At 54.8% G+C, this 24772-nt stretch overlaps 8 protein-coding genes across 8 annotated transcripts; 5 read left to right on the plus strand and 3 right to left on the minus strand.

Moving 5' to 3' along the window:
* Positions 1-1283: 1283 nt before the first annotated feature.
* Positions 1284-2417, plus strand: GUITHDRAFT_104834 (hypothetical protein; the record flags this gene model as incomplete). Its single annotated transcript, XM_005836229.1, has 6 exons — positions 1284-1380; positions 1431-1488; positions 1538-1628; positions 1731-2075; positions 2136-2304; positions 2386-2417. The coding sequence occupies 6 exons, from the start codon at positions 1284-1286 to the stop codon at positions 2415-2417; spliced, it is 792 nt and encodes a 263-aa protein (XP_005836286.1).
* A 943-nt stretch (positions 2418-3360) lies between these two features.
* On the plus strand, positions 3361-4432 carry GUITHDRAFT_53919 (hypothetical protein; the record flags this gene model as incomplete). Its single annotated transcript, XM_005836230.1, has 3 exons — positions 3361-3975; positions 4019-4074; positions 4213-4432. Coding segments are annotated over 3 exons (891 nt in total), but the record flags the coding sequence as incomplete, so codon positions are not given.
* A 1649-nt stretch (positions 4433-6081) lies between these two features.
* Positions 6082-6896, minus strand: GUITHDRAFT_162135 (hypothetical protein). The gene is made up of 4 exons (XM_005836231.1): positions 6457-6896; positions 6337-6404; positions 6229-6291; positions 6082-6180 (listed from the first exon to the last, which is right to left on the minus strand). Exons 1-4 carry the CDS (start codon positions 6872-6874, stop codon positions 6088-6090), a joined length of 642 nt encoding a protein of 213 aa, XP_005836288.1. The 5' UTR covers positions 6875-6896; the 3' UTR covers positions 6082-6087.
* Positions 6897-7754: 858 nt separating this feature from the next.
* On the plus strand, positions 7755-8853 carry GUITHDRAFT_104837 (hypothetical protein; the record flags this gene model as incomplete). Its single annotated transcript, XM_005836232.1, has 7 exons — positions 7755-7926; positions 7979-8019; positions 8066-8261; positions 8313-8372; positions 8421-8500; positions 8544-8705; positions 8797-8853. 7 exons carry the CDS (start codon positions 7755-7757, stop codon positions 8851-8853), a joined length of 768 nt encoding a protein of 255 aa, XP_005836289.1.
* A 220-nt stretch (positions 8854-9073) lies between these two features.
* GUITHDRAFT_135998 (hypothetical protein) lies at positions 9074-11577 on the minus strand (the record flags this gene model as incomplete). The annotated part of the gene is made up of 11 exons (XM_005836233.1): positions 9074-9107; positions 9170-9217; positions 9266-9362; positions 9414-9463; positions 9514-9591; positions 9636-9838; positions 9894-10001; positions 10057-10336; positions 10371-10585; positions 10630-10674; positions 10972-11577. 11 exons carry the CDS (start codon positions 11575-11577, stop codon positions 9074-9076), a joined length of 1764 nt encoding a protein of 587 aa, XP_005836290.1.
* Positions 11578-14217: 2640 nt separating this feature from the next.
* GUITHDRAFT_57529 (hypothetical protein) lies at positions 14218-17382 on the plus strand (the record flags this gene model as incomplete). The annotated part of the gene is made up of 4 exons (XM_005836234.1): positions 14218-14554; positions 16300-16609; positions 16688-16726; positions 16860-17382. Coding segments are annotated over 4 exons (1209 nt in total), but the record flags the coding sequence as incomplete, so codon positions are not given.
* A 2767-nt stretch (positions 17383-20149) lies between these two features.
* Positions 20150-21830, plus strand: GUITHDRAFT_136000 (hypothetical protein; the record flags this gene model as incomplete). The annotated part of the gene is made up of 6 exons (XM_005836235.1): positions 20150-20788; positions 20836-20966; positions 21013-21082; positions 21129-21245; positions 21296-21673; positions 21723-21830. The coding sequence occupies 6 exons, from the start codon at positions 20150-20152 to the stop codon at positions 21828-21830; spliced, it is 1443 nt and encodes a 480-aa protein (XP_005836292.1).
* Positions 21831-22698: 868 nt separating this feature from the next.
* On the minus strand, positions 22699-24021 carry GUITHDRAFT_104841 (hypothetical protein; the record flags this gene model as incomplete). The annotated part of the gene is made up of 9 exons (XM_005836236.1): positions 22699-23008; positions 23064-23120; positions 23172-23227; positions 23273-23328; positions 23375-23399; positions 23452-23611; positions 23668-23768; positions 23829-23853; positions 23903-24021. The coding sequence occupies 9 exons, from the start codon at positions 24019-24021 to the stop codon at positions 22699-22701; spliced, it is 909 nt and encodes a 302-aa protein (XP_005836293.1).
* Positions 24022-24772: the final 751 nt, after the last annotated feature.

Below are 24772 nucleotides of genomic sequence, written 5' to 3' on the forward strand. Positions count from 1 at the left end.
GCTCCCTCTTCCTCATCTCCTCCCATCCCTCGCCCTGCCTGAGTTCCAGCACCCTCGCCTCCTGTTGTTTCTTCCCCGTATGTTCTTTCGAATCTTGTGATTTTCCCTCCTCTCCTTCCCCTTATCCTTCTGATGCTCCTCCTCCTTCGCTTCGCTCATCGTCCTCCTCCGCCTAGTCCAGCGCCTTCCCCTTCCTCCTACTCCCTCGGTTGAGACCATGGTGCAGATACAAGTCGGGCACATCCTCGTGCAGGTGGACGGGCAAGGGGTGCGAGGGCTGCACTACAATGAGCTATCCGGTCTGGCTCTCCTCTCCTCTCCTCTCCTCTCCTCTCCTCTCCTCTCCTCTCCTCTCCTCTCCTCTCCTCTCCTCTCCTCTCCTCTCCTCTCCTCTCCTCTCCTCTCCTCTCCTCTCCTCTCCTCTCCTCTCCTCTCCTCTCCTCTCCTCTCCTCTCCTCTCCTCTCCTCTCCTCTCCTCTCCTCTCCTCTCCTCTCCTCTCCTCTCCTTCCCTACCCTTAGCTGCAGCTACCCTTAGCTGCCATACTTATTTGTCCACTAGAGCTTTTTCTCGGATCCCCAGGCAGTTCAGTCGAGTTGGTCTTTCAGGTCTCTTCCCTGTTCCCTTCTCTGCCTCTACTCCCTTCCTCCTCCCTCCCTCCTCCCTCCACCCTCCTCCCTCCCTCTTCTCCTAAACTCCTCCCTCCTCCCTCCTCCCGCCTCTCCCTCCCTTTTCTCGCCTTCCCCTCCCTCCTCCCTCCTCCCTCCTCCCTCCTCCTCCCTCCCTTGCTCGTCATGCTCCACCCTGGTCCCTCCTGCTCTTCCTCTTTATCTTTCCCATTGGTCCCCCTGCCTCTCGCTCTTATCCTCCTCCTGCCACTCTTCTTCAACCTGACTTGCAGCAGGAGGGTCATGGCGCTGAGTCTCGTATTTTCCGCGTCCAGCTGCAGCGAGACGCTGGGCTAGAAGGAGGTAGGAGGACGAGGACGAGGACGAAGACGAGGACGAGGACGAGGACGAGGACGAGGAGGAGCGTCGCGATCGTTTTCTCAATGTCTGGCAGGATACTCGCGGTCGAGCAGACGACTGGAGACAGCGAAGGATGTCGATCCTGTACGCGGAGGGGAGGGGACGGAGAGGAAGGGAGAGGAAAAGCAAGGGAGGAAGAGAAGAGGAGAGAGGGGGGGGAAGGGAATGAGAAGGGGAGAAGGCATGCAGGAGGAAAGGAGGTTGGGAAAGGACATGCAGGAGGAAAGGAGGGAAATCAATTCGGTTCTAATCTTGCATGTGCCGTCAGGTCGCAGCTGAAAACGCCGTGAAGAATGCGCGAGCGAGCGCTGCTTCCCGTTTTCAATCTTCTCCTCGCTGGGGGAAGCAACCTGGTGACCTGCCCTTCTGCTCGCCCCTCCTCCTCTGACTGCAGCCGGGACAGGTTCATCCTCAGCAGCGTGTGAAGTGATGGGGATCAAGATCGAGAAGGACGCCGACGGGTGCCTTGCTGTCTTGCTGTCAGCCGCCCGCAGGCTGACTGCAGTGCAGGAGCGTCAGGATCGTCGGGCGGGACAAGGTTGACGAGGAGGAGGAAGATTTGAGGGTGGATGATCGAATAATTTCCATCAACGACGAGCAGGTTACTACCTTCCTCTTCTTCTCCTCCTCTCCCCTCTCTCCCTCTTCGTTTCCTCTTTCTTAGCATGCATATCCTCTGACCCCGTCGTTGAACTTTGCACAGGTCCGTCAAATGTCGATCCAGCAGGTGCAGGAGCTGCTGGGAGGACAGCAGGGAAGCAGCGCAAAGCTGCTGGTGGAGCGACAAGGCTGCCATCCCTTCACCATGGTAGGGATCAGAGGCAGGAAGCTTGGAGGAGGAGGAGGAGGAGGAGAGGAGGGCGCAGGCTGCGGGGTAGGGATCACATTCAAGCTGAGGAGGGACGGGCACTACCATGTCAAGTCGCTTGCGGACGGAGGGCCCGCGCAGCTCTCGGGGCTTGTCAGCATCGGGGACATCGTCGTCTCCGTCTCGGGGGTGTCCATCCACCACTTGAGCCACGCCCAGCTCGCTCAGCTGGTGCTTGGGGTAAGTTCCAGCTGGGGTTGTCAGCTAAAGTTGTCAAGGGCATCTGACGTTCTTCTCCAGCCCAAGGGCACCAGCGTTGAGTTCGTCCTGCTGAGGCGGACCCCCGAGGGAGAGCTTTCCACCCGCCCAGCTGTGCTGACCCGAGCGGAGCTGCCTTCCTTCTCAGCTCTTTCCGGTCAGTCGACGGAAGACGGAGGAATCACGGAGCAGCCGTCGTCAGGTAGCTCAGGTCAGAAATTTCCTCCTTCTTCATCTCAGTTCTCCTCCTCTTTCTCCTCCTCTCCCAACCGTAAAGCTGACTTCGCATCAGATGGCTCGGAGGGCGGCAGAGTGACTGTGTAGCTTTTACTTCAGAGAGCCAGTAAAGCTCCCGATATCCGACATAATCCAGTCTCTCGACACTGAGTCCCAAGCTAGCCCATGACTGAGCCTAACCGTAGTCATCATGGTAATCGTTCCCCCGGCCCGTCCCCCGGCGGCCGCCCGGCCTCCGGCTCTCAGGCAGGTACTGAACGACTGCTGCAAGCCGTCGCAGAAGAAGACGGCTGACATTGGCGGGGGCCGGTGCTGGGGTCGGGTTCGGTCACCGGTTGGTCGCGGCTGTCCTGAGTCACGCGCGGCAGTGTCAGTCGGTCACGGTCACGGCCCGCGGTGCCGCGCAGCCCGCGGTCACCGGGTGGTACGGTCTGCGCGGTGGTCTGGCGGTCACGGGGGTAGAACTCTGTCTGGCGGTGGTGCTGTAGCCTGGCTGAGGGGGATGTGGGGGCCCACGTCAGAGGCAGGGAAAATTTGACTAGACGGCCGTTGGTTTACGAATTTTGTCGGGAGAAAGCAGGAGAAAGCAGGGCGATAGAGGAGGGAGAGAGAAAGAGAGAGAGAGAAAGTGAGTGAGTGAGTGAGTGAGTGAGTGAGTCAGTGAGTCAGTGAGTCAGTGAGAGTTAGAACAGAGGGAGAGAATGATCGTTGTGAGGGGTTGAGAAGACAACAGCAGGGTTGATGAGTTGATAGGAAGTCAAGGAGAATGAGATTCGACCGCTCCTGGCAAGTCAACGACCCTCCCGACAAGGAGAACGCGTGCAATAACAGGCCCGATCCCCTCCACACAGGAAGAAGCAAGGAAAGAGATGAAAACTTGCGCGTCCTGCTCCGAGTCAGGCCGATCGAAGCTGGTCGGACGTCCTGCATCCAGGTCGGCCCACCGGTGAACTGGAGGCAAGGGACAAAAACTAGCCGGCAGCTGAGAATCACGGAGGAGAAGCGAGCACACGAGTTCATGTTCGATACAGTCTGTGGTCCTGAGTCCAGCAACCTTGACATCTGGAACATCTCTGCCAGGCGGGTCGTCGACTCGTTCCTCAGCGGCATCAACTCGGCCTTGTTCTCCTTCGGCCAAACGGGCTCGGGGAAGACCTGGACGATGCAGGGGGACTGGCAAGGGAGTCTCTCAGAGGAGGGGAGGTCGAAGCTGGAGGTCGAAGGCATCAGCGCCATGGCTCTGAGTCACGTGCTGCAGACGTTGCACAGCAGGTTCGGTCACAGTGAGGAGAAGTGGGTATGTGAGTGCAGCATCCTTGAGGTCTACAACGACTCGGTCTGTGACCTGCTATCACGTTCGACGTCCGACCTCTGCCTGAGGGACGATCCCAGCAAGGGAGTCTGGGCGGAGGGGGCGACGACGCTGCGTCTGAGGCGCAGGGAGGATGTGATGAAGGTGGTCAAGACAGCAAGGAGCAGGCTCAGGTTCTCCTCTACCGCCATGAACCTCCGGAGCTCGCGCTCCCACCTGGTGATCACGGTGTTCCTGTACCTCGAAGACGAGGAGAGGAGCGCGGAGAAGAAGGAGGAGCGAATCTTCAGACAGTCAAGGTTGACGCTGGTGGACCTGGCGGGGAATGAGAAGGTAGTCCCTTGCTATGAGCTCTCCCTCTGTAAAGCCTTGCCAGGTGAGCAAGTCGGAGGCATCAGGAAAGACCTTCCGAGAGGCCACGTACGTGAACAGGTGAGAGAGACTAAAATGGTAGAGAAATTATGGAGTAGTGTTGACGGGGTGAGAGTGGAATATGATAGGTGAACGAGGAGGAGGAGGAGGAGAATTTCTTCTTGTAGCGTATCATACCTTCTGACCACACTCACACAGATCTCTCCTTGCCTTGGGCGCTGTCCTGTCGGCCCTCGCAAAGAGGACAGAGCATGTTCCCTACCGATCCTCGAAGCTGACGTTCCTCCTGAAAGACGCTATTGGAGTTGATTCAAGGATATGCGTCATCGGTCATGTCAACCCTGACGTCCAGATGTGCAGGGAAAGCATCAACACCCTCAACTTCATGACCTTTGCCCAGTCGATCCAGACGAACCCCAGGGGAGCCAGCGTCAAGTTCGTGTCGAGCTTTCAGTTCCTCAGGGAGACGAGGAACGGCCGGGGTGACCCGGGCTCGGGTCACCCGTCACTCCGAGGGAGGCCGATGGAGGACAGGGGAGCTGAAGGATCTAGACCAGCTGCTGGCATGATTGCACAGGCAGCGGGGTCAGCATCCAAGTTCTTCCAGCTGTGGAGAGACGTGGTTTCATGGAAAGTGAAGGTATCTTACCTCATCTGCTTCCTCCTGCTGACGCTCCTGCCCTGCCGCAGGGACGTCTGTGGGTCTCGCGCCTGGCCTGCCATGCTCGGAACCGGCAGATGCGGAGGCTGCTGCTGCTCCACCTGGACACATGGAAGGATCTGATCAATGAGCGGTCCTTGCAGAGAGCTGCTGCCGACCTCTTCCGCCACAGCCGCGTCCTGCGGTCCGTAGAAGACGTCAAGAGGAGCGTCGATGACCAGGCAGCAAGGCACAGCAGCGCTAGCATGCAAGGCTTCGCCATGTCCAGCAGGATCGTCGACAGCTCCTGGCCTACCTACGACCAGTGGAAGTTCACGACGCTCCAAGAGCCCACAACTATCGAGTGTTCCCTGTCTCCCGAAAAGCTCACTGTTAAGACTCCTGTCAAGACTCCTGTCCCCTGCGAGGCTTCCGGCGAGTTTAACGTCCATAGAGCCATCGTGCAGTCCAGGTGGGCGAAGCTTTCTCAGCTCTACCTGCTCATCCGGATGGACGACATCTCCGAACCTTCTCGAGCATCGCCCGAGACACGCCCTACAGGGCTGCAAGCACTGGCGGAGGAAGACGAAGGCTATCACGCGATCAAACGCGACGCTTCTCCCTTCTCCGACCTCTGCGAGCAGAGCGACCTCTCTTCCGATGACGGCCAGGGAGCTGGCAACCAGCTGGGTGCGGCGGCGACGCCTCCATGGACAGAGGCAGCAACAGGCCTCGTTGAGGAGCCATGCAACGCTCGTCAAGATCAAGATGCGAGAAGAAGGAACTCTGCGTCCGACGACGAGTGGGAGCGGGGATGGCCAGGGGCAGGAAGGGCGTCACAAGTGGAGGTCGACAGGGTGGGAGGGGCAGGAGGAAGGTATCGGGACATGGCAGAGTCGGTGGAAGGCTCCATCATCCAGAAGGACCTGTCGTCGGAAGGGAATGAGCTGCAGGTGACCTTCGAGCCGTGGACTCCCCGCAAACAAGACGCCCTCCCCACCTGCCCCCCCAACAGGCCTGAGCTAGCCCGGCCGTCCTCGCGGCCCTTCTCCGCCAGCGAAGTTCGGAGCAGCTGGAAGGTTGAGCTGAATGACGGCAGAGGACAAGGGAGTCAGGGCGCAGTTGCCAGCAGATCGTCGGGCGACCGCAAGGCTGACAAGGGCAAGGTGAGTGCTGGGAAATGAATGGCACCGAGCTGACTGCCGCCTCTCAACCAGCTGGACGTGTCAAGGAGGTCAACGACTGCCAAGTCAGGTCTGCAATTTTCAGCTGGAGATTCTCCTGCTCGTCGCTGACGTTTTGCCGCAGGCCCGTCGTACAACAAGAGCAAAGAGAGGGCAAAGCTGTTGGACTTGGCAGCTCAAATCGCCATGGGCAGAAACCCGAAATGAAGCTGCTGGAAGACCTTGGCTCGTCGTTCAGCTGGCCATGGCTCATAGTATAATCCCTGCACATAATCGAGAACGAGGCAGACTAAAAGCTCGATTGTGAATCGTGACGACCTCCCTCCGACTGGGTTCGTTCCCCTGACAAACAAGTCAACACCTTTCCTTGTAGCTTCACTGAACATCAACCTGCTTTCGCAAGAGAACTTCTGCCCCAAAGAATACCATGATGGCGCAAAGGCCAAACCAATCCTGCCAGACGGGATCATTGAAAGCGCTGTGCTCTAAAGAACCCACCATGATCGACATGCTTGGAGGTGCCTGCAACTTGTAATTGAGTTTGGGGATCCAAAGCAGGAGATCATCTGAGCAAGACATCAACTGCGAGTCAAATGAAAAGCATGACCAATCTCTCACATTCGCTAGCTAGGTACCCAAAGAGCTTTCCCAAGTCGTCCTGTACGATCACTGAAGGGTCGGAGGTTGCAGACTTCGTAAGGGATTCATCCACAGCAAGCTTGTCCTCGGTCAGAGCTTCCTCGGAGTCTGAGTCTTCCAGGGCAACATGGTTGTCTAGGCTCTGGTCCATCTTCTCTGCCTCTTGGGAAGAGCAGCATCTCCTTCCCCTCACCCTCACCTTCCTGCCGGCGATAGCCAGCGCTGCTTGTGCTGTCCTCAAGGTCGCGAACGACTTGTTCTTCCGTCGCTCTTGCTTCTCGCCCTGCAGGCCAGTGTACAGCATCTCGGAGAAGACGAGCAACGAGATGTGGACAATGACGTCTTGAGCCGTTACCAACCCCATCGACAAGTGACCTACCCTGGTCTCTGTTCGCATCCTAACAGTTACTTCCTCTCCTGCAAGGTCAAAGTTCCTGTCAGACGATGCCAGCAGGAGTATGGTGAGTGTGTGGAGGATACGTTCGTACTTCTACCACATGTGGTTTAAACTTCAATGCTTCTATACATCGCACACTTGGGCAACCCACTTCTCCGTTTGCCGTCCTGCAACAACGATTGTACATATCTCTATTCCTTCATACTGCACGGCGGAAACAACTCTTCGCCTGTATCTGTGAGCTGAGATGTAGTGGTTCTCATACATATGTCAACAACGATTGTAATCTGTTCTTCCTATCGGCCGACTCGCCATTGCGCCCTTTCACCATCTCCACCCTAGCAATCAGACAAGCGACTTGCTCCATTTGGCCATATCACTCTCCCTCCTCCTCTGGTTTCATGAATGGCACCGGGTCCTTCATTCATCCTCCTCATACTGCCATCGCTCTCCTCCTCTCCTCCTCCTCTCCTCCTCTCCTCTTGCCCGTCGCTGTAAAGGCTCCCTGCATTCTTCCGTCTCATTATTCCACACCTACCCCCACTACCACCGGTACAACTACCCTATCTTCGGAAAGAGTGCCAAGCCGCGCCCGCCTCAAGAATTCGGTGGCCCCCGGATTGCGATGCCGGAGGTTTTTGCGACAGGAGGGGGAGGAGAGGAGGGAGCGCGAGGGAGAGAGGAAGAGAGAAGGCAGCGGGTGCATGCTGAAAGGATCAGAGTCTCATCATACTCCTGCCTCGTTGTCGCCCTCGCTCTCTCCAGCCAGGAGGTGTCCTGCTTCCACCACCTGCCCTCGGGTTGGGCCATCGGTGGGGCCGGAGCATGCGGAGGGTCGCGGTCGAAGATGCCGCTGGCGGGTCGAGCTCTTTGTCTCAAGATGAAGACAGACTCGAGCAGTAGCAGCAAGCGATGGTTGAATGAGCACGTCAACGACAAGTGGGTGAAGCAGGCACAGCAGGACGGTTGGCGCTCCAGGGCAGCATACAAGATCCTGCAGATCCAGGAGAAGGACAGCATCTTCAAGCCGGGACAACTTGTCCTTGACCTTGGTGACGGATACAAGTTGTCGCTCGGGTGTCTCTCACGGTGCTGGTCCCCCAGGCTCTGCTCCCGGCAGCTGGTCGCAGGTCGCGTCGAAGAGGGTGAGGGAATCAGCCCAATCGCGCGTCCTTGACGGCATGCGAGCAGGTGTTGCCGACGGGTCGTGTGATCGCTACGGACATCCTCGAGATGCGCCCGCTCCCAGGTGTGGAGTTTGTGCAGGGAGACTTCACGGAGGACACGACGCGCGGGCAGCTGAGCGTCATGCTCGCTGGGGCTCGAGCGGACGTGGTCCTTTCGGACATGGCGCCGAATCTAAGTGGCAATGCGCTGCTGGATCAGGGTATGGTGGGAGAGAGAGGATAGAGACACGATGATGACGACAAGGTTGAAGGTCGAGCATACAACCTTGTTTCCCTTGCTTTCTTCATGATGGAAGAATGGCTGAAACGAGGTACCTTTGAACTGCTACCTGCAGCTGGGGACTGAGGGGGCCTGCTAGGGGGAAAGGCTGTAGTGAAAGTCTTCCGAGGAGAAGGATATGACGAATGTTTGAACGAGATGCGAGCTCGCTTCAACGAGGTATCAGCAGCCTCCTCCCTTCGCTCAGACTGACCCTGACAAGGTGAAAGTTCGCAAACCTGAAGCATCCCGAGGGCGCTCGACGGAGATATTCCTCGTTGGGATAGGGTTCAAAGGGGCTGGAGAGATTCAGGCGGGACTGGAGGAGGAGAAGGAGAAGGAGATGGAGGAAGGGAACGTTCTTGCTGCTGACGACAAGCCAAAGGTGATGGTCGATGTTGAGTGTCTTGTCCTTCCCTATTGATTGTAGTGATCGATTGCCTTGCTGCGATACCTGCAGCTGAAGTTGAAGCCAGGGCAAGAAGAAGAAGAAGTTGGACGATCTCATGGATGGGATTTACGGTGACATGTGAAGATACTAAGTCGTTCCGAGCTCGGAACAACGACAAGTTCCCATGGGGGTGGCGAGTGTAAATGAAAGGCTGGGAAAAATTTTCATGTCTTCAAAGGGAAGAAGGGAGTCGGAGCACGGTTTGAGGGCATTCAAAGGGCAAAGGCAAGAATGTATGACAGCGCCAGCAGGAAAGAATAAGATGTAACTACATAACAAGAGGTGATAGTATCGTACACTAGTCAAACAATGGGAAGTAACCCGTCCACCCGAGACCTGCGGCCAGATGTCAACCAGCATAAGATTGAAGTCCCAAGTCTTTTCGTCGACATCCTCACCTGCAGAGAGGACAATTCTGTGACATCTCGAGAATCTGCTTCCCGCACCTGAGGGAAGAATGAGGACAGGAGGATGGGCGCTGAGCACAAACGGACTTCTTGCAGAGACAAGCGTGTCCACAAGGGAAGAGACGGATCTGGACTGGAGCATCCATACAGATGCAGCACTCGGAATCAGCGATGGAGACAGACCCTGCGAGGGCATCAGAAGCTCCTTTCCCTCCCTCTCCCACCTCAGGCTCACCTGGGAGTAGACCGGAGAGAGGAGGGCAGGCGTCGGCATCCTTGGAGGACCTGACGACGAGCCGTCACAGACTGTCGTGACCTCCACGCTGATCGCTTACGAGTAGAGCTCGTTGAGTGAACTCAACCTCCTCATCCTCCTCGCATGCCTCCGCGCCTCCGAAGGCGACATCATCCCGCTTGCAGGCAGTCAGCAGGGAGAGAAGAGGCAGGGAGACTTCACCTCGAGCTCGATCGCTGTATCACTGGCGCCGACATGCGAGCCCGTCCGCCCATGGTCATTGGACGGCCGGAGAGCAGCGAGGGGACGGAGTCTCCTGGGGCCCACGTGCGCGATGCCTCATCCTCATGCTGCTCTCCCTGGTGCCGAGCTTGCAGGCTGCGTCCTGATGATCTCCAGCCCCTTGATAAGGAGGCAGGAGGCTCCTGCGCCAAACAGCAAGGATGAGATCATGCTGATGGACGTGCGTCCGTGATGAACCTGAGGAAGAGGAGGCGGGACGTGGGGCAGCTCGACCTGTTGCAAGCTCGACATGTGTAGGATGCTCTGCAGTGTGACCCAGTCCAGGTTCTCTATGTCAAACGGATCCTTGGGCCAAGAAGTTCAGCACTGAGCACGAGAAAGGGAAAAGTTCATGATGAACCTGTTGGTTCCGGCTGCGGTGGTCAGTCTGCGAGGCGAAGGCCATGACGTCATCCTCGCTCATTCTCTCATGCTCCCTCAAGAAGGTGCTGGGGCTAACTCCGCTCTCGGTCGCTCCGTGAGATCTGAAGATTTCAAGAATCCTGCTGGTCCTCCCAGCATCGAGTCGTTCTGTCGAGCGCACGTAACCTCGCGCGTAGAGGTAGCCGAACAGAACTGAGACCATGACGACAATCATGATTAGGGATGTCAGCCATATCCAAAGCGAGGAGCTGGAAAACCTGTGTCAAACTCGTCTACTCATCAAAGGCTTACCCGCCAGTCGTGTTCTGGGGCTCCGACGGTGCTGCGGTACCGGGGCTGCCGGCAGGATGGCTGAGCGGAGTGGTTCCTGGCTCTGTTCCCGCATTCGTTGTGTTGTACTCGCCAACACCTCCTGCTGGGTTGGGCGTGGTCAGAGGCATTGCAGGAGCTGGAACAATGCTCGCAGGAGGTGGTGGAGGAGCTGTTGTCCGCACCGTCTGCTGGCCCTGTCTATGTGATCAGCCAAACAACCCCTCGATGTCAACTCTACCTCAACAGCGCAGTACTGCCTGTCAATGAGGTCACCACAAGAAGGCTGTCAGGCGCGTTCGTCAGTGAAGAGATCAAGCTCGGAAGGAGAAACTCATACGTCCTGCAGAGAAGAGAAGCATGTCGAAGGTACGCCCAAGGCTGGGTTCAGAGTCTGCTCGCTACTGCACGTCCAGCTGCTCGTACTGTTTGCTCGACAGCCGCAGACAGGAGCTCGACCGGCCTCCTCGCATTCACCTAGCACGGAGCCATCGGTCGTAGACCGCAGGGTGGGACATGTCGAACAACAGACGCCGACGTCCTGGGGAAAAGACTTGCAGACCCACCATGTGTCCGAACTCACAGAGTTGCGGAAAAGTCTGCACGAGTTGGGACTCTGCGAACAGGTCCCTTCACATCTCGATATCTCCAGCGTCTTCACCTGGATGGACATCTGGACTCCGAGCGCCTGCAGTGCCTCTCTCGACAGCAGCGCGGTGTTGCCGGCGTTGTCTTGAAGAAGCACACTGTCAAGGGACCAAGTCCCCGGCTCCGAGTACCCGTCGAAGTTAGCGGGGAACTGAACTGTGTCTCCAAACGATGATCTGCCCACGATCAGCCAGCCGGGGAACGAGAGAGAGGCTATCTTGAAGTAATTCAGGTCCACCATGTCGTTGGAGTAAAAGTTCGATTGCGCCCCGTCTCTGATCGCCATGGGACTCGCGATCCTGACGCCGACGTACTTGACCCCCGAAGCTTCTTGACCGCTCCAGCTGTTGTCCGTCACCAGCGCCGAGAGCATCGGCTGAGCAGCGCATGAAAGATCCTCACACCTTGAGCCTGACCCACAGGACGACCTAGTGCAGGCCCCTCGGCATGTCGCAGACTTGTCCATCCAAGAGATGTTCAGCAGGCGCGGCGCAAAGGAATCAGCTCCTGCCAGGTTCGTCCTCACTCCCAACAGAGCCATGACGAGAATGGCAAGTTTGTAGCGCATGACGGTGGTTCCAAGGGCGGGTTAACAACCCCCAACATCGGCATGCCAGGAAGGACTAGTATGCTCTCCTGCATCGTCTCTCAGAGCTAGGAGCATAGTCGCTGTTCCCACCCTGTGCTGTCGCATCCTCATCTTGATCATTCCTCCTCCTCCTCCTCCTCCTCCTCCTCCTCCTCCTCCTCCTCCTCCTCCTCCTCTCGTCTTCCTCCTCACGTTCCTCATTGTTGCTGTAGGCAGCTCAGTGAAAGAGACCGTTTCAAACCCTACCCCTCTTCATGAGTACCCATGTTTTTCATATGTAAAGTACCCCTTCATCATATCCCCCTACTACCACCCTACCTACTTCCAACTTCCCCTTTCCCCCCATCAAATATTTGACCTCTCCATGCCGATTGGCGCCGAAAGGCACGAGGGGTTCATGGCGGGGGTAGCCCAAGGGCATGGGAGGGGAAGAAGTAGTGAGGGGGTTGAAGAAGCCAGAGACAAGCTCCTCCTCTACAAGATCCGCTGACAACGGGGAAGCTTGCCTTGGCTGCCTTGAGGCTGCTGCTAAAGCACAGAACAGAGGACTTTCGTCATCATGGGGAAGAGGAGAAGATCTGCTTTCATTCTGCTCCTCCTGATCATCGCAGATGTTCATTGCATTGACATACACCAGTTGCCGCAACAAACTTTGCAAGCTTCATGCGGAGCGGGGTCCGTCAGGCACCCCGACGGTTCTTGCCTCTGCGACCTAGGCTTCTCCTCAGATCCCTTATCCAACGGTTGCACGCCTTGCCCTCAGGGCACGTACAAGTCCAGCAGGTAAGCAGTTGACCTTCTTCCAAGACTTATCTGACTCTGATTTGGTAGGGGAGGCAACCCGTGCAAGCAATGCCCCCTTCACACCGTCTCTCTGCTGGGCAGCTCTTCGGTGTTGAACTGCACATGCATCATGGGACATGAACCTGACCAGACCGCGTCCTTCAAGTGTCATCCCTGCAAGCCTGGGTCATACAAGGACAGCGCTGGCTCTTGGCCATGCTCCCTTTGCAGTGAAGGAAAGTACAGCCCGGTGATAGGTTCGATAAGCGAGAGCGACTGTAAGCTTTGTCCAGCAAGGACCATCAGCAACAAGGGAAGTAGCAGCGAGGCTGATTGCGCATGCTCTCAAGGATTCGTTGACTCTGGGACTGGATGCAAGGCCTGTGAGCCTGGAAAGTATTTTCACCTTGTAGGAGTTATACCTCGATGCGTTTCATGCCCTGAAGGCAAGTACAGCAACGTCCAAGGCGCGGCCAACCAAAGTGCTTGTATCGAGTGCCCAAGGTTCTCCACCTCGGATCCCGGCAGTACCTCTGTACATTCATGCCGATGCATGCGGGGCTTCGAACGGGCTAACTCTGTTCAACGATTCTTGACTCAGTTTTCCCACAAGTATCTTTCGAAGTCTCCTCTGGACAAAGCAGTCGATATTCCAAAGGAATCTCCACAGAGTGACCTCTGCACTGCCTGCTCTCCCGGTCATTTCATGCCGGAACATAGCTCCAAATGTCACAAATGCAAAGCTGGGATGTACTCCAATCAGTCATCGTCAACATTCTGCCATTCATGCCCGCCCAACTCCTGGTCGAAGGCTGGATCGAAGTCTATCGATGAGTGCACTTGTTACAATGGATATGTCAAGTCAGACTTGTCCCTCTGTGTTCTTCCTGTTGTCGGTGAAGCCGAAGCTTTGAGAAAGAAGGCAGCTTCCTCTGAAAAGGAACTTTCAGTTCCATCGCAGATCCCGCAGGAGTTGTTTAGTCATGTCAAGGAAGCGACTTTAAGTAAGGTTGCAGTCGCGCAACCGAAAATGACACGTCGTCTTCTTTCGACTTGCTCCTGTCTGACTCCATGCAGCACTTTCACGACTCCGAGTGGACAGATTTTGACAAGCGATGGGGACTATCCTGTGAACGACACATGCTGGTGGATTATCGATCCTCCAATTTCGAGTGAAAACGCAACACTGATCATTACGATCGTGCGGTTTGAGACTCAGCTGAATGCTGATCTCCTCAACATCATGCAGTGCTCAGATCAGAGTTGTAGCCAAGTCACTCCAGTGCAATCGCTCTCTGGCAGCTTGTCAACTCAGGTTCCTTTGAATCTCGAACTCCTCCTAAGTCGCGGCGTGGTCAAATTGGAGTTCCAATCTAACGATGATAGCGTTACCTTCAGTGGTTTCGACTTGCAATGGAGGGTTATCTGTAATTGCCAGCAATCCTGCACTGTTCTTGATACCCTGTCGGGCCACGTGGACGTTCAGTGGATAAGTGGATACAGATACTGCAACTGGACGATCGCGCCTCCTCTCGACGTGATAGCATCCGGGGGTGAAGGAGCTACACTTCATCTTAATCTAGAAGGTCTCTACCTTCTCGATGGCCTCGGGCGGATCTCGATATACGAATGCGACGATTGTCTTGCTCAAGTTCCTCGGCTCAGTACGTGATAGACGGCAACCTGACTAACGACAAGCGAAGCTTTGTCTTCAACTCTTACATCATCTCCATCAATCTCTGGTCTGAAAGCGTGCAGGGAACCTCTGGTTTGAATTTCTCTTGGCAAATTTTGTATCCATGTCAGAGGGGCTACGAGACAGTTGGAACTACTTGTGCTATCTGCCCGCCAGGAAAGTTTTCAGACAGTTTGAATGCTTCTCAGTGTCTTCTCTGTCCACCCGGAAACTACAGCTCTCAACCAGGAAGCACCAAGTGCGATCCTTGTCCAGGCAATACGTACAGCTCGGCAGGCCAAACCTCTATATCAGCGTGCAGTTGCAATACCGGCTTTTCTGGCTTTGACCTCCAAACGTGCTTGCAGTGTGGGGTAGGCAAGTACAAGGCGTTTGTTGGGTTCGGAAATTGTTCCTCATGTCCTCCCGGCACCTTCAGCGATGCTCTCGCTGCAACCAATGTGTCGTCGTGTCAGGCATGTCCTGAACACAGTGTCTCTCTGCAAGGAGCTTCTTCAATCAGCGATTGTCTGTGTGATTTGGGGTACGAATTTCATTTGAACTCATCCGATCCTTTCAACGGCACTTGTGTTCCCTGCGTCGAAGGTTACTACAAGGACAATGTGGGATCGCATCAGTGCAGTCCATGCCAGCCAGGTAACTTCGCCAACTCCAGTGCATCGTCAACCTGCCTTCTATGCCCAGACAACTCTTGGAGCCTAGGGGGATCGGCTTCAATCTTGGATTGTGCGTGCAACGCAGGTTTTGAAAGGGTGGGGAGCGAGGAGTGTCGTTTATGCATGTTTGGATATTACAAGGACAACCGGAGTCACGAAGCCTGTAGCCCCTGTGCTCCCAATTCGACCTCAATTCCTTCCAGGACGACCTGCTGGTGTAATGCTGGGTTCTTCGGGGCCCAGGAATGTTCAGCATGCCCTGTGGGGAAGTATAAGAATGTGACAGGGCTAGAAAATTGCTCGCTATGCCCTCTAGGCACTTACGCTGATGCCCAAGGTCAACACATCTGTAATGCCTGTCCGCCGCACTCCAACACAACATCTCTTGAAAGTAGCTCAATGTCGGACTGTCTGTGCGACCCTGGTCATTACAATGTGGGAGATGAATACAACATCGAATGCGCAGCTTGTGAAGTGGGTTTCTATAAGGCAGAAAGTGGATTCCAAGCTTGTCAAGAGTGTCCGGAGGGAATGTACACCTACAGTACTTCGAGCTCTCACTGCAGCACTTGCTCAGTCAATAGATTCTTGCCATACGACTGTCAGTGCTCTCCGGACTGCAAGGAAGTGGTTTATTCTGAGCTGAATGCTACTCTCAGGAATCAGATCGAGGTGTTCGAAAACACGTCGTACAACTGCGAGACTCTGTGGGAAGGCTTCTGGATCGTTCCGTCGAGGTATCCTGACTTGTTCGTCAAGGCTCTCAAGGGGTTGGGAGCACACGAGGGGTTTTACTTCACCGGGCAGCAGTGGGTCGACTCGTCATCGCGACACTGGTGTCACGTCTGGAACTACAGCACCTTTGTGAATCACTTCCTGATCGAGTTCGAAGGAGCTCAATTCAGCTGCTCCAACGACGTCATTCTCCCCGTCCTCAAGCAGGCGTTTCAAGCCGAGTCTGTGGAACAGATCGAATGTAACTTGACCATCGTCTACAACGTCAGCAACGTCTTGCCGGGGCTCAGACCTGAATACCTGGACAGCCTGTTTGAGGGGATCTCTGAGATCCTGCGCTGTACGCGACCGCAGCTGAGAAACATCACCTTGAGTCAAGAGGTCATCGCTACGAGCCCCAACTCCGGGACCAAACAATTCCATACGCTCTGCAAGGATGCCGCTAGATCTATCTGCATGCGATGCAACAACAACAGCTGGTTCAACTCGACCAACGGCGTCTGCATGCCTTGTTCGTGCCCTGCTGGACAGTACTTAGCCCGACCATGTAAAGGACAAGACAATGGCTGTTCTCCCTGCGACCTCGGGGTGATCTGACCTGATTCATTGCAATCTTGTATTGACGATGTGAAATAGACTTACTCTTCCAGCATGGTTGGAGCATGCACCAAATGTCCTCCTGGAAAGTGAGTAGAGTTTCAAGGTCATCTCAATGTTAGCTGACGAGCATGATCAGGTACACCGACAGGCTGGAGTCTAAGGGTTGTGACGATTGCGCCGCTGGATATTCGTCAGCCCCGGGAGCATCTTTCTGCATCCAGTGCGCCATCGGGTTCTACACGGATGAACCTGGTCAGCTCTGCCGCCCCTGTGAGGCTGGATACTTTTCGATGCCTGGCGACTCGACGTGCACGGGATGTCCTGCAGGAACGGCAAAGTCAGTGACGGGGAACGGCATGTGCTCGCCCTGCCGTGCGGGCACATGGTCGCAAGCGAACGCGAGCCACTGCAAAGCTTGTTCTGTCGGCACCTTCTCAACGTACGGAGCATCAATCTGCCAGATGTGTTCTAACGGGAAGTACACCAACGTCACAGGTATGGCAACTCGTGTTGTGTCCTTGATTGAAGAATCTTGAGCAGGAACGAGCGTCTGTTACGACTGTCTGGCGGGGTTCGATTCCGATGAGAGCAGAGTGTCCTGCCAGGACTGTCCGGCGGGAAGCTATAGTATGTCTGGACATGCATGTGAGCTGTGCGAGCTGGGCAAATACTCGAATGCCAGTGGAATGACGACTTGCATGTAAGCAGCATCTTTGCTAACCCTTCTTTTCTCACTTGCCGTGCAGGGCATGCGATGCTGGAAGGACTTCGTTCACCTTGGGCTCGATCAATTGCTCGGATTGTCCGCAGGGAACATTCAGGAGTGACCTAGGCAGCAAATACTGCAGTCCTTGTCCCCCGGGGACCTCAGGGTTGGAGCTCGGTGCCAGCCAGTGCCCAGCTTGTCCCGCTGGAACTTTTTCACCTGGCAACACGTTCGAGTGCGCTGGATGCCCGGCCGGAACTTTTTCTACGCAGAATTCCTCCGTCTGTTCCTTTTGCCCGCTGGGGAAGTTTTCAGACCAGGTGAACAGGACCTCCTCCTCTGACTGCTCGCCTTGCGAGGCGGGAACATCGTCGGACTCCCTTTTTCAGTCATGTGTCAACTGCCCAGCAGGAGAGTACTCCTCTGCTCAGACAGAGTTTGTCTGCACTGCTTGCCCGGCGGGAAAGGTCTCCCTGTTCCCCGGCACACAGTCGGCGCAAGGCTGCGTCCCCTGTAACGCGAGCACATACGCGGTTGCTGGCAGCTCGACCTGCACAGCATGCCCCGACGGCACGTTCTCTGCCCAAGGCGCCGGCAGTTGCGGAGCATGCTTCGGTGCGGCCAACGCGGAGTACATTAGCCCCGGGCTGACCTGCAACTGGCAATGCCCAGCTAACTATTTCCTCTGGAAGAGAGATGCATCATTCATGGAGTGTCTGCGGTGTCCTCAAGGTTCCTCGTCAACAGCTGGGCAGCAACAGGACTGCGTGTGTGCTGACGGACTTGTGTTCAGACGGTATCTTGCTGTGGATCCTTTCTTTCTTGTTGCCACACTCTCGCCGCAGGACGTGGAGTGTGTGAACGTCTCAGCGACAGCGCCGACCGACTGCTGCAAGAACAACGTATCGCAGTGCTGGACGCCATTCGGAGAGGAGGCCTACCTTCCTCAGTGCTGATGCGCACGAGGGTTTTTTATTCATTTGTACTATTCGATGTTTTATGTGCAGTAGAGTACAGCAAGACTGTGAGGTCAAGGGCAAGCGTTGAAGGAACTTGTTGCTCATCGAAATTAAGTCATTTCTCAGTGATTTTTTGGTACCTTCATGCATGTCTTCTCACCCAAACATGGTCCCACCTATCCTCGCCAAAAGCAGAATACAAAAGTTTCATATGTGAGACTAAGATTTGGTTTCCCTGGCTTTCGCACGGCAAAATCTTGACGACAAGGTGAGCATTAGCACTGGTCGGCTGAATCGCTCTCTACTCCTCTTCTCACTAAACCTTCTATCATTCTCTCACAGCCTCTGCATGATAGTCAAGTTTAGTCGCAAATCATCTTCGTCAAGGCATTGTGACACACTTTTCAATCCTGCAGTATTAAGTCCATGACATTCGTACCATTGAGCCATGTCAGTGAGTCTCAGCATTCTTGACGGGAGGTATAGAACCGGCTGCAGCAGTACCAGTGACTCTGACTCCGTGAGTTGGGATCATATGTTGATCGGATGGTGGGCCCCGGGCAGCGACGAACCGTGCCTAGTATGCTGATAGGACATACTGCAACTTCACCCCCATCACCGCCATAAAAGTTATTCTCATGTCCTGTCGAAGTTCAGCCGTAGGCTCCTTCTCATGATGGCAAGGGCAGATGAGTCAGTACTGCTGCGACTCCTCCTGGAGTCGAGCCCCCCGCCCCCCCCCCCCTTCCCCTCCCCTCCGCGTCCTGAGCTGAGCCTCGGAGCCTGGCGGGCCAGGTCGTTCAGCAGAGCCGACCATGATGAAGGAAAGGTCGCATTCCTTGACAGCCTTTCAAAGGAAAAAAAGAGTCAAAAGGGAAAAAAAGTCACCAGGTCCATTTTTCCTCGAAGATACTCCCCAATCTCGTTCACTACCCCACCCTCACCTGCTAACTCTCTCCACACGTTCGGGAAATACTCTAAACGTACCCCTACTTTTCACCGTTGATTACCCCCATCCTGCCCAATGTTCTTTGACCTGCCTGCCCCCTCATGGTCGATACCACCCACCCCACCCACATCGAAACCCAAAACTGACAGCTGCACAAGTCAAACGAAGGGGGTGGCCTTTCTTAATACTCCCCAAATGGGTGGGTAGTCATCAATCCCAACCACCACACCACCGACAATCTTTCATATTCAAGTACCGGTACATGCCCAACATCCACCCACCCACCCCATGATTCGTTCCCTTCTCCCCCAGATGCTTTCCCCGTGGATGACCACAACCACCCTACCCTACTCAAACATTCTCGAACAACATTGTTAGAACTTACTCACCCGTGCTTCACATACAGCTTTCGGTATCAAAATATAGGTAGGGTAATATACCCTACCCTTCATTTCCCTTCCCCTTTTATCGGAATCCTTCCCCATGTTCCCCTAAATTATACCACGGGTACAACCCTAGATTACGACACACTTCGGACCCTCTCTGTCCCCACCACCCTACCCCTAACAAGCCTGCGATGCCTTTCTCAAGTCCTCAAGGCCATGTATCCTGTTTTTTCATATACTTTCATTTAGGAAATATCAAGACCTTGGTACCACCCCCAATCCTTTACCCCCAGTGACTCGTGGGCACCCCTCCCTGTTAATACACTCCTGTTTCACCTCATCCTAGGGGTCCCATCCGTACCCCCACCCCTTTCTTCCCCTGAAGTTTTCCCCTGATCCCCCTCGTGTCTGGGTGGACCTGCGTATCACAATACCCTACCCACCCTTTCCCCTTGATTTACCCCCATTTTCGTACTTTTGGTAATACAGGGGTACCCCCCCCCCTATCCCCATCCCCCCTCACTTCCTGCACACCTAACCCGTTAAAAAATTTGAATTTCATAGAGAAAATTTGATCTTGTCATTACAGAATTTTGAACCGTACGCCTCAGATTTGTGTGTCCAGATCTTTCTAGGGGCGCCAGTACCCACCCTGTTTGATCCTCAGATTGCAAGTTGATATAGGGGGTCAGGGGTAATGCCTCCCCTCCCTTTCTCCCCTACTCACTTTCAGACGCCTCCCCGACTGCTACGAATAGGCGAAGCGACGATGACGTCAGGCTTCATGTAGCTCTGCTCCAGACTGCGCCTACTGGTCCGCTTGCACCATCGAAGTTCGGAGCCCAGGCTCTGGATTGATTGGGCTGGTTTGTTGGCTTCTTGTCCCACGCGTTTTCGAAAAACGTATTACAAGGGGATCGACTTTGCACATACCCGGAAGTACCCCTGGAAACCGGATTGCATCAACTTGGTTCGTCATAGACAGGTCATCAGAGCCTGTTCCTGCTGAACGCGTATGGTTGTCGTTTCTCCACCAGCTTTGTTTGGTCATCCGATGCAGGATAAATCGTTTTCGGACGAACTGTTTCTGGATGGAGACGACAAGACTAGCTCTTTGCTGCATTCTCTCCATGAGAGAACCGCTGGGGTGAAACCCTCGCTGATTTCATCTGTGAATGAAATCCCGGTTGTGAAGCCTTCCCTGGCGGAATTCCTTGACCTGCCGAAATTCATGGCGTCGATTGCTTCCTTGGGAAGTTTCTATGGAGCTGTAAAGATTCTGCCCCCCGAAGGATGGAAGAGCAGGAGGTCGTATGAACATGTGGACTTCCTGATCCGCTGCACTGGGTCTCAGTACTCGAGGGATGTGGGCCTTAACGGCCTCTACGACCTTCACGCGGAAGAGTCGGGGGCGATGCACCTGTCAGACCTGAAGCAGCTCCTCACGGAAAGTCAATCTGTGGATGCCGAGCACTGGAAAGACAACGTGAGAAGGGCCGAGCTGGACTTCTGGAGAGACCTCGGCGTGGAGACTAACGTCATCTATGCGGCGAGCTGCTCGCAGAGCACTCTTTTCGAGCCGATTGCTGGTGCATGGAACCTGGCTCAAATGCAGCACAAGCGCGCCTCGACAAACAGTTGGCAGCTCAGTTGCCAGGGCATCACTGGACTTTCAATGAACATGGCGTCCACGGTAAGCCTCCCTCTCTCTCTCTCGACTCTGATGTACCCTCCATCCAGGCAAGGGGTTGGAGCGTGGTGGATGAGAACGTGTGCAGCGTTTCCTACGTTCATTTTGGAGCTCCACGTTCAGTGTATGTCGTTCCTGCATCCTACCGGCAGAAGCTCGAGGAGGTTGCTTGCACGCTCAGGTTGCCTCCGGTGCCAGTCGCCCGATGTCCTGACTCAACTCCACAGAGGCACTCCAAGCGCGGAAGCAAGCCAAGGCTCCATCCTGTCAAAGTTCGCCATGCTGATGGATCCAGCTGTGAGTCGCGCGTGAAGTCCTTGATGACCTTGTGATCCTCTCTCAGGTGCTGCGCAAGCATGAGATCCCTCTTCACAAGACCACTCAGAACGCTGGGGAGATCACTCTCCATTGGCCGGGCTCTTGCTTCAGCAGCTTTTCTCACGGGGTCAACTGCTGTGAGGTCAGGCTGCCTTCTCCTCTTTGCTCCTCATTTGACGTTGTGCAACCCAGTCAGCAGAGTCGCCAACCTTTCTCAAGTTCAAGGCGTTGGGGGAGGCAGGCAAGGCTGGGGAACCGGGCAACGCGGTAGCAAGAAAGCCCAAGGACATCTTCGAGCAACTGTACGCGGACTCGGACGAATACGAAGACTCTTCGCAGGTTTCAGACTCTGCCGCCGATGATACGAGTGTGCACACTATGTCCAGCAATGGAAGGATGGTGCAGCTGGGAATCCGTCGACGGAGAAAGCGAAAACTCGAGTTTGACGAGGCTGGAATGGTTTGCGGGCGAAGTGAGGTGCGGGAGATGAAGAACAAGAATTGTCACTTCTGCGAGCATGCACCCAAGAGATGTTCCATCTTCACGTGTTCGAGTGCCAACTGTGACCAGGTGAAGGAGGCTGAGCCGTTCTTCTGTCTGTTTGCTCACAGCTTGACAGAAATTCTGTGACAAGTGCTGCAATATTCATTTGGAGAAACCGACGAACTTCAAGACTCAGGAGGAGGCGGAGGCTGCGGAGTGGAAATGTCCTCTCTGTCTCAAGTGATCTTTGCGTTGCTATGCCCTCCAGCATCTAACTCTGTGTCAGGTTGTGTTGCTGCACGATGCCCGTTTGCAGACGTGAGCATCTGCACTGCAAACGTTATCGTCGCCGAATCAAGAATTCACTTAGAATGGGCCTGTTCCTGTCTTCGTCGCACTTCTAACAATCGTTAACAGAAAGCTCCATCTTAGATGCTTCGCTTTCTATCGTAAATAGTAACTTCACAATGTCAATTTTTATGTGAATGGTGTAGAAGCCGCTTATCGTGTTGTCTATCTAGTTAAATGAAATCGATGAGACTCAACAACCCTACCTCTTCGTTGCACATTGAATCCATGTCGAATGTCGAACTCAGAACAAGTACCTTGCTTCTCCAGCTCGGAAATCTGCATCGAACATGTCAGTCAACTCCCTCGAATGCACTTAGTTTGCCTGTAGATAGTCTTTCTGTCTGTTTCAAGGTCTGCTTATGCTCGACTTCAGCAGATGGCTCAGACTGTTCACACGCTTGTCAGGCTTGTCGGATTCACAGCTGAAGTTGTCGCACCCTCCTGAGGTCTTGGATCCTGTCACGTGCCCCCCTCCAAACTGACGACGAGGGCCCTGAGGAAGATCTCGTTTGCTCAGCATGTCCAAGAGCTGAAGGAGGATCAGACGTTTGTGTGTGTGAGAGAGAGAGGGAGGGAGAGAGGGAGGGAGGGAGAGGGAGGGAGGGAGAGGGAGGGAGGGAGAGGGAGGGAGGGAGGGAGAGGGAGGGAGGGAGGGAGAGGGAGGGAGGGAGGGAGAGTGAGTGAGTGAGGGAGGGAGGGAGGGAGACAGTTGAAAGCATTACTTGTGTCAGTCCTCAGGTCTTGACGCTCATTCAGGTACTCTATCGATAAATGGTGTCACATCCAAGAAATGGACATCTCCTGTGCGAGACTGACCGACAAGTCTTGACATGAATGAGAGGTCGTTCTGCCTGATTGCTTCTTGTTCCGCTTTGAACACCGATGCGCTGTGCTGTCGCCACAGAGCTTTCGAAAGCAATCTTCAGGTGACCTGTCACACTCGAACAAGGCATGCCTTCCTCAGCGGCACGAAGTTGATTCAGCTCTGATCTTGTGACTTCAATCTCATATTCTTTGCTCCTTCTTGACTCCTCCGTCGTAAGTTCGATTGAAGAATCTCGCAGCTCAAACCTGTCAAATATCCAACAGGTCAGGTGACAGGGCACAACAAGTTCTCAACTTTTACAGAATAGACATGATACGGCTGACGGCCTGACTTCGAAGCTGAAAGGTTTGCAGCGACCTGCAAACATGGCACTGAGCATTACAAGTACAGTGTAAGTTGAAAACTCACTCAGCATCCCGCATTGATGTTTGCTGCAAATGTTCCTCACACTCTCTGGTCATTTTCTACGAGGACACCTCAGTTGCAACAGGGAGAAGGAAGTCAGACACCTTGTAAACTTGCATGAATTCCTGCCCGACAGCTCCATCGCTCACTTTCTTGATGGCTGACATCCGATCAGTGAGATAGCACAACACTTTGACTTTCATCACAGTCGCTGCACAGCTGATGAAAACCCTGTCACATGATGTCACCGCCGAGGTAGCAGTCCTTCCTGCCAACTCCTCACCGCATGGTCCGAGCCGTCAGAAGGAAACTCAAGTCTTCGTCGGAAGCCTTTCTTCGACCTCGCGCGTTCCTCTGGGGCCTCCTCGTCGTTCTCGTCACGGTTCGAACTCGATTGCGACTGCCTTGGAGACTTCAGAAAATTCTCCACAACGTCTTGAGATCTGGAAGGCGGCAACCATGAGCGATGGGTCCTGCCTTCCGCTCCCACAGCTCATACCTATTTGCATCATCGAGAGATTTGCTCGAGGTGCTCAGCACGGTGGTGTTGACCCCATTGAACACAAACCGAGCAAACTTGACTTTGGTGACATCGTCGGTCTAGAAACCAGGACAGCAAAAGAATCAAAGGAGTTGAATGAAAATGTTCGACAGACTTACCTTTCCCTCGACGCTCATGTCATTTCTTGGACTGTTGTGAGGAAACGACTCACGTGCTATCAACAAAACATTACAGGTGTACAACAGCACACACTCCAATATCAGTTCGAACTTGAACGGCCATACCAGGGGGTTGCGTTGAACTTGAGAGGTGCGATTCTTGATCCATCTTGGCTCCATGACCGTGCATCATGATCAGTGTTCTGAGGGAAATTTCTCTTCTTAGTTCACTTCACTTCATCCCATCCATTCGCAGAATCAAGCCTCGGAGGCGAGCGGCTCAAACTTCGAATCCGACCAGTCTCTAGGTTTTTACCCGTGCCACTGTTCGAGCCACTGCGGCGACGCGCCCGTCACCGGGCGTCACAGCAGTTGCAGCACTATGAGACTGACTCAGTGAGCTTGAAGAGGCTCCGAAGCCTTGGAGGCTGAGCCAGTGGTCTCCGATACCAGCCGCTGGTGCTTCGCTTCCCTCCTTGTGCCGCAGTGCCAGTACTGAGGCTGCCTCCCCAGGCTTTATATTGCTACCAGCGCGATTGTCCTACGGTACTGACAGTGATGTTTAACTTAACTTTGACTAAAGAAGCTACTCAGTGACTAGCAGCGGGTTTCAAGTTTGACCGCCGCCGGGCCGAGTCTGTCAACTTCCGAACTTCCGCCCCTGGGGCCGCTGCCATGATTTTAAAAGTCCGATCATAGCCTAGTGACTCAGAAGCGGCAGCTCAGTCAGGCTCGCCGAGGCTCCGGGCCCGGGGCGCCCGCCGCGCCGGGTCCGGGTGACTCTCGACCGCGGTACCGTACCGTCCGGACGGTCTACCGTACGGCGACCCGGTCCGACGGTCACCGGCAAGTCGGACTCCCGAGCCAAAGGCCGGGCCGCCGCGACACTGATGTCAAGTCACCGTAGACGGTAGGCTTGAAATCCGACTCTAGTGATCGACGGC

The sequence above is a fragment of the Guillardia theta genome (genome assembly GCF_000315625.1).
Source record: "Guillardia theta CCMP2712 unplaced genomic scaffold GUITHscaffold_18, whole genome shotgun sequence".
NCBI classification, from domain to species: domain Eukaryota; class Cryptophyceae; order Pyrenomonadales; family Geminigeraceae; genus Guillardia; species Guillardia theta.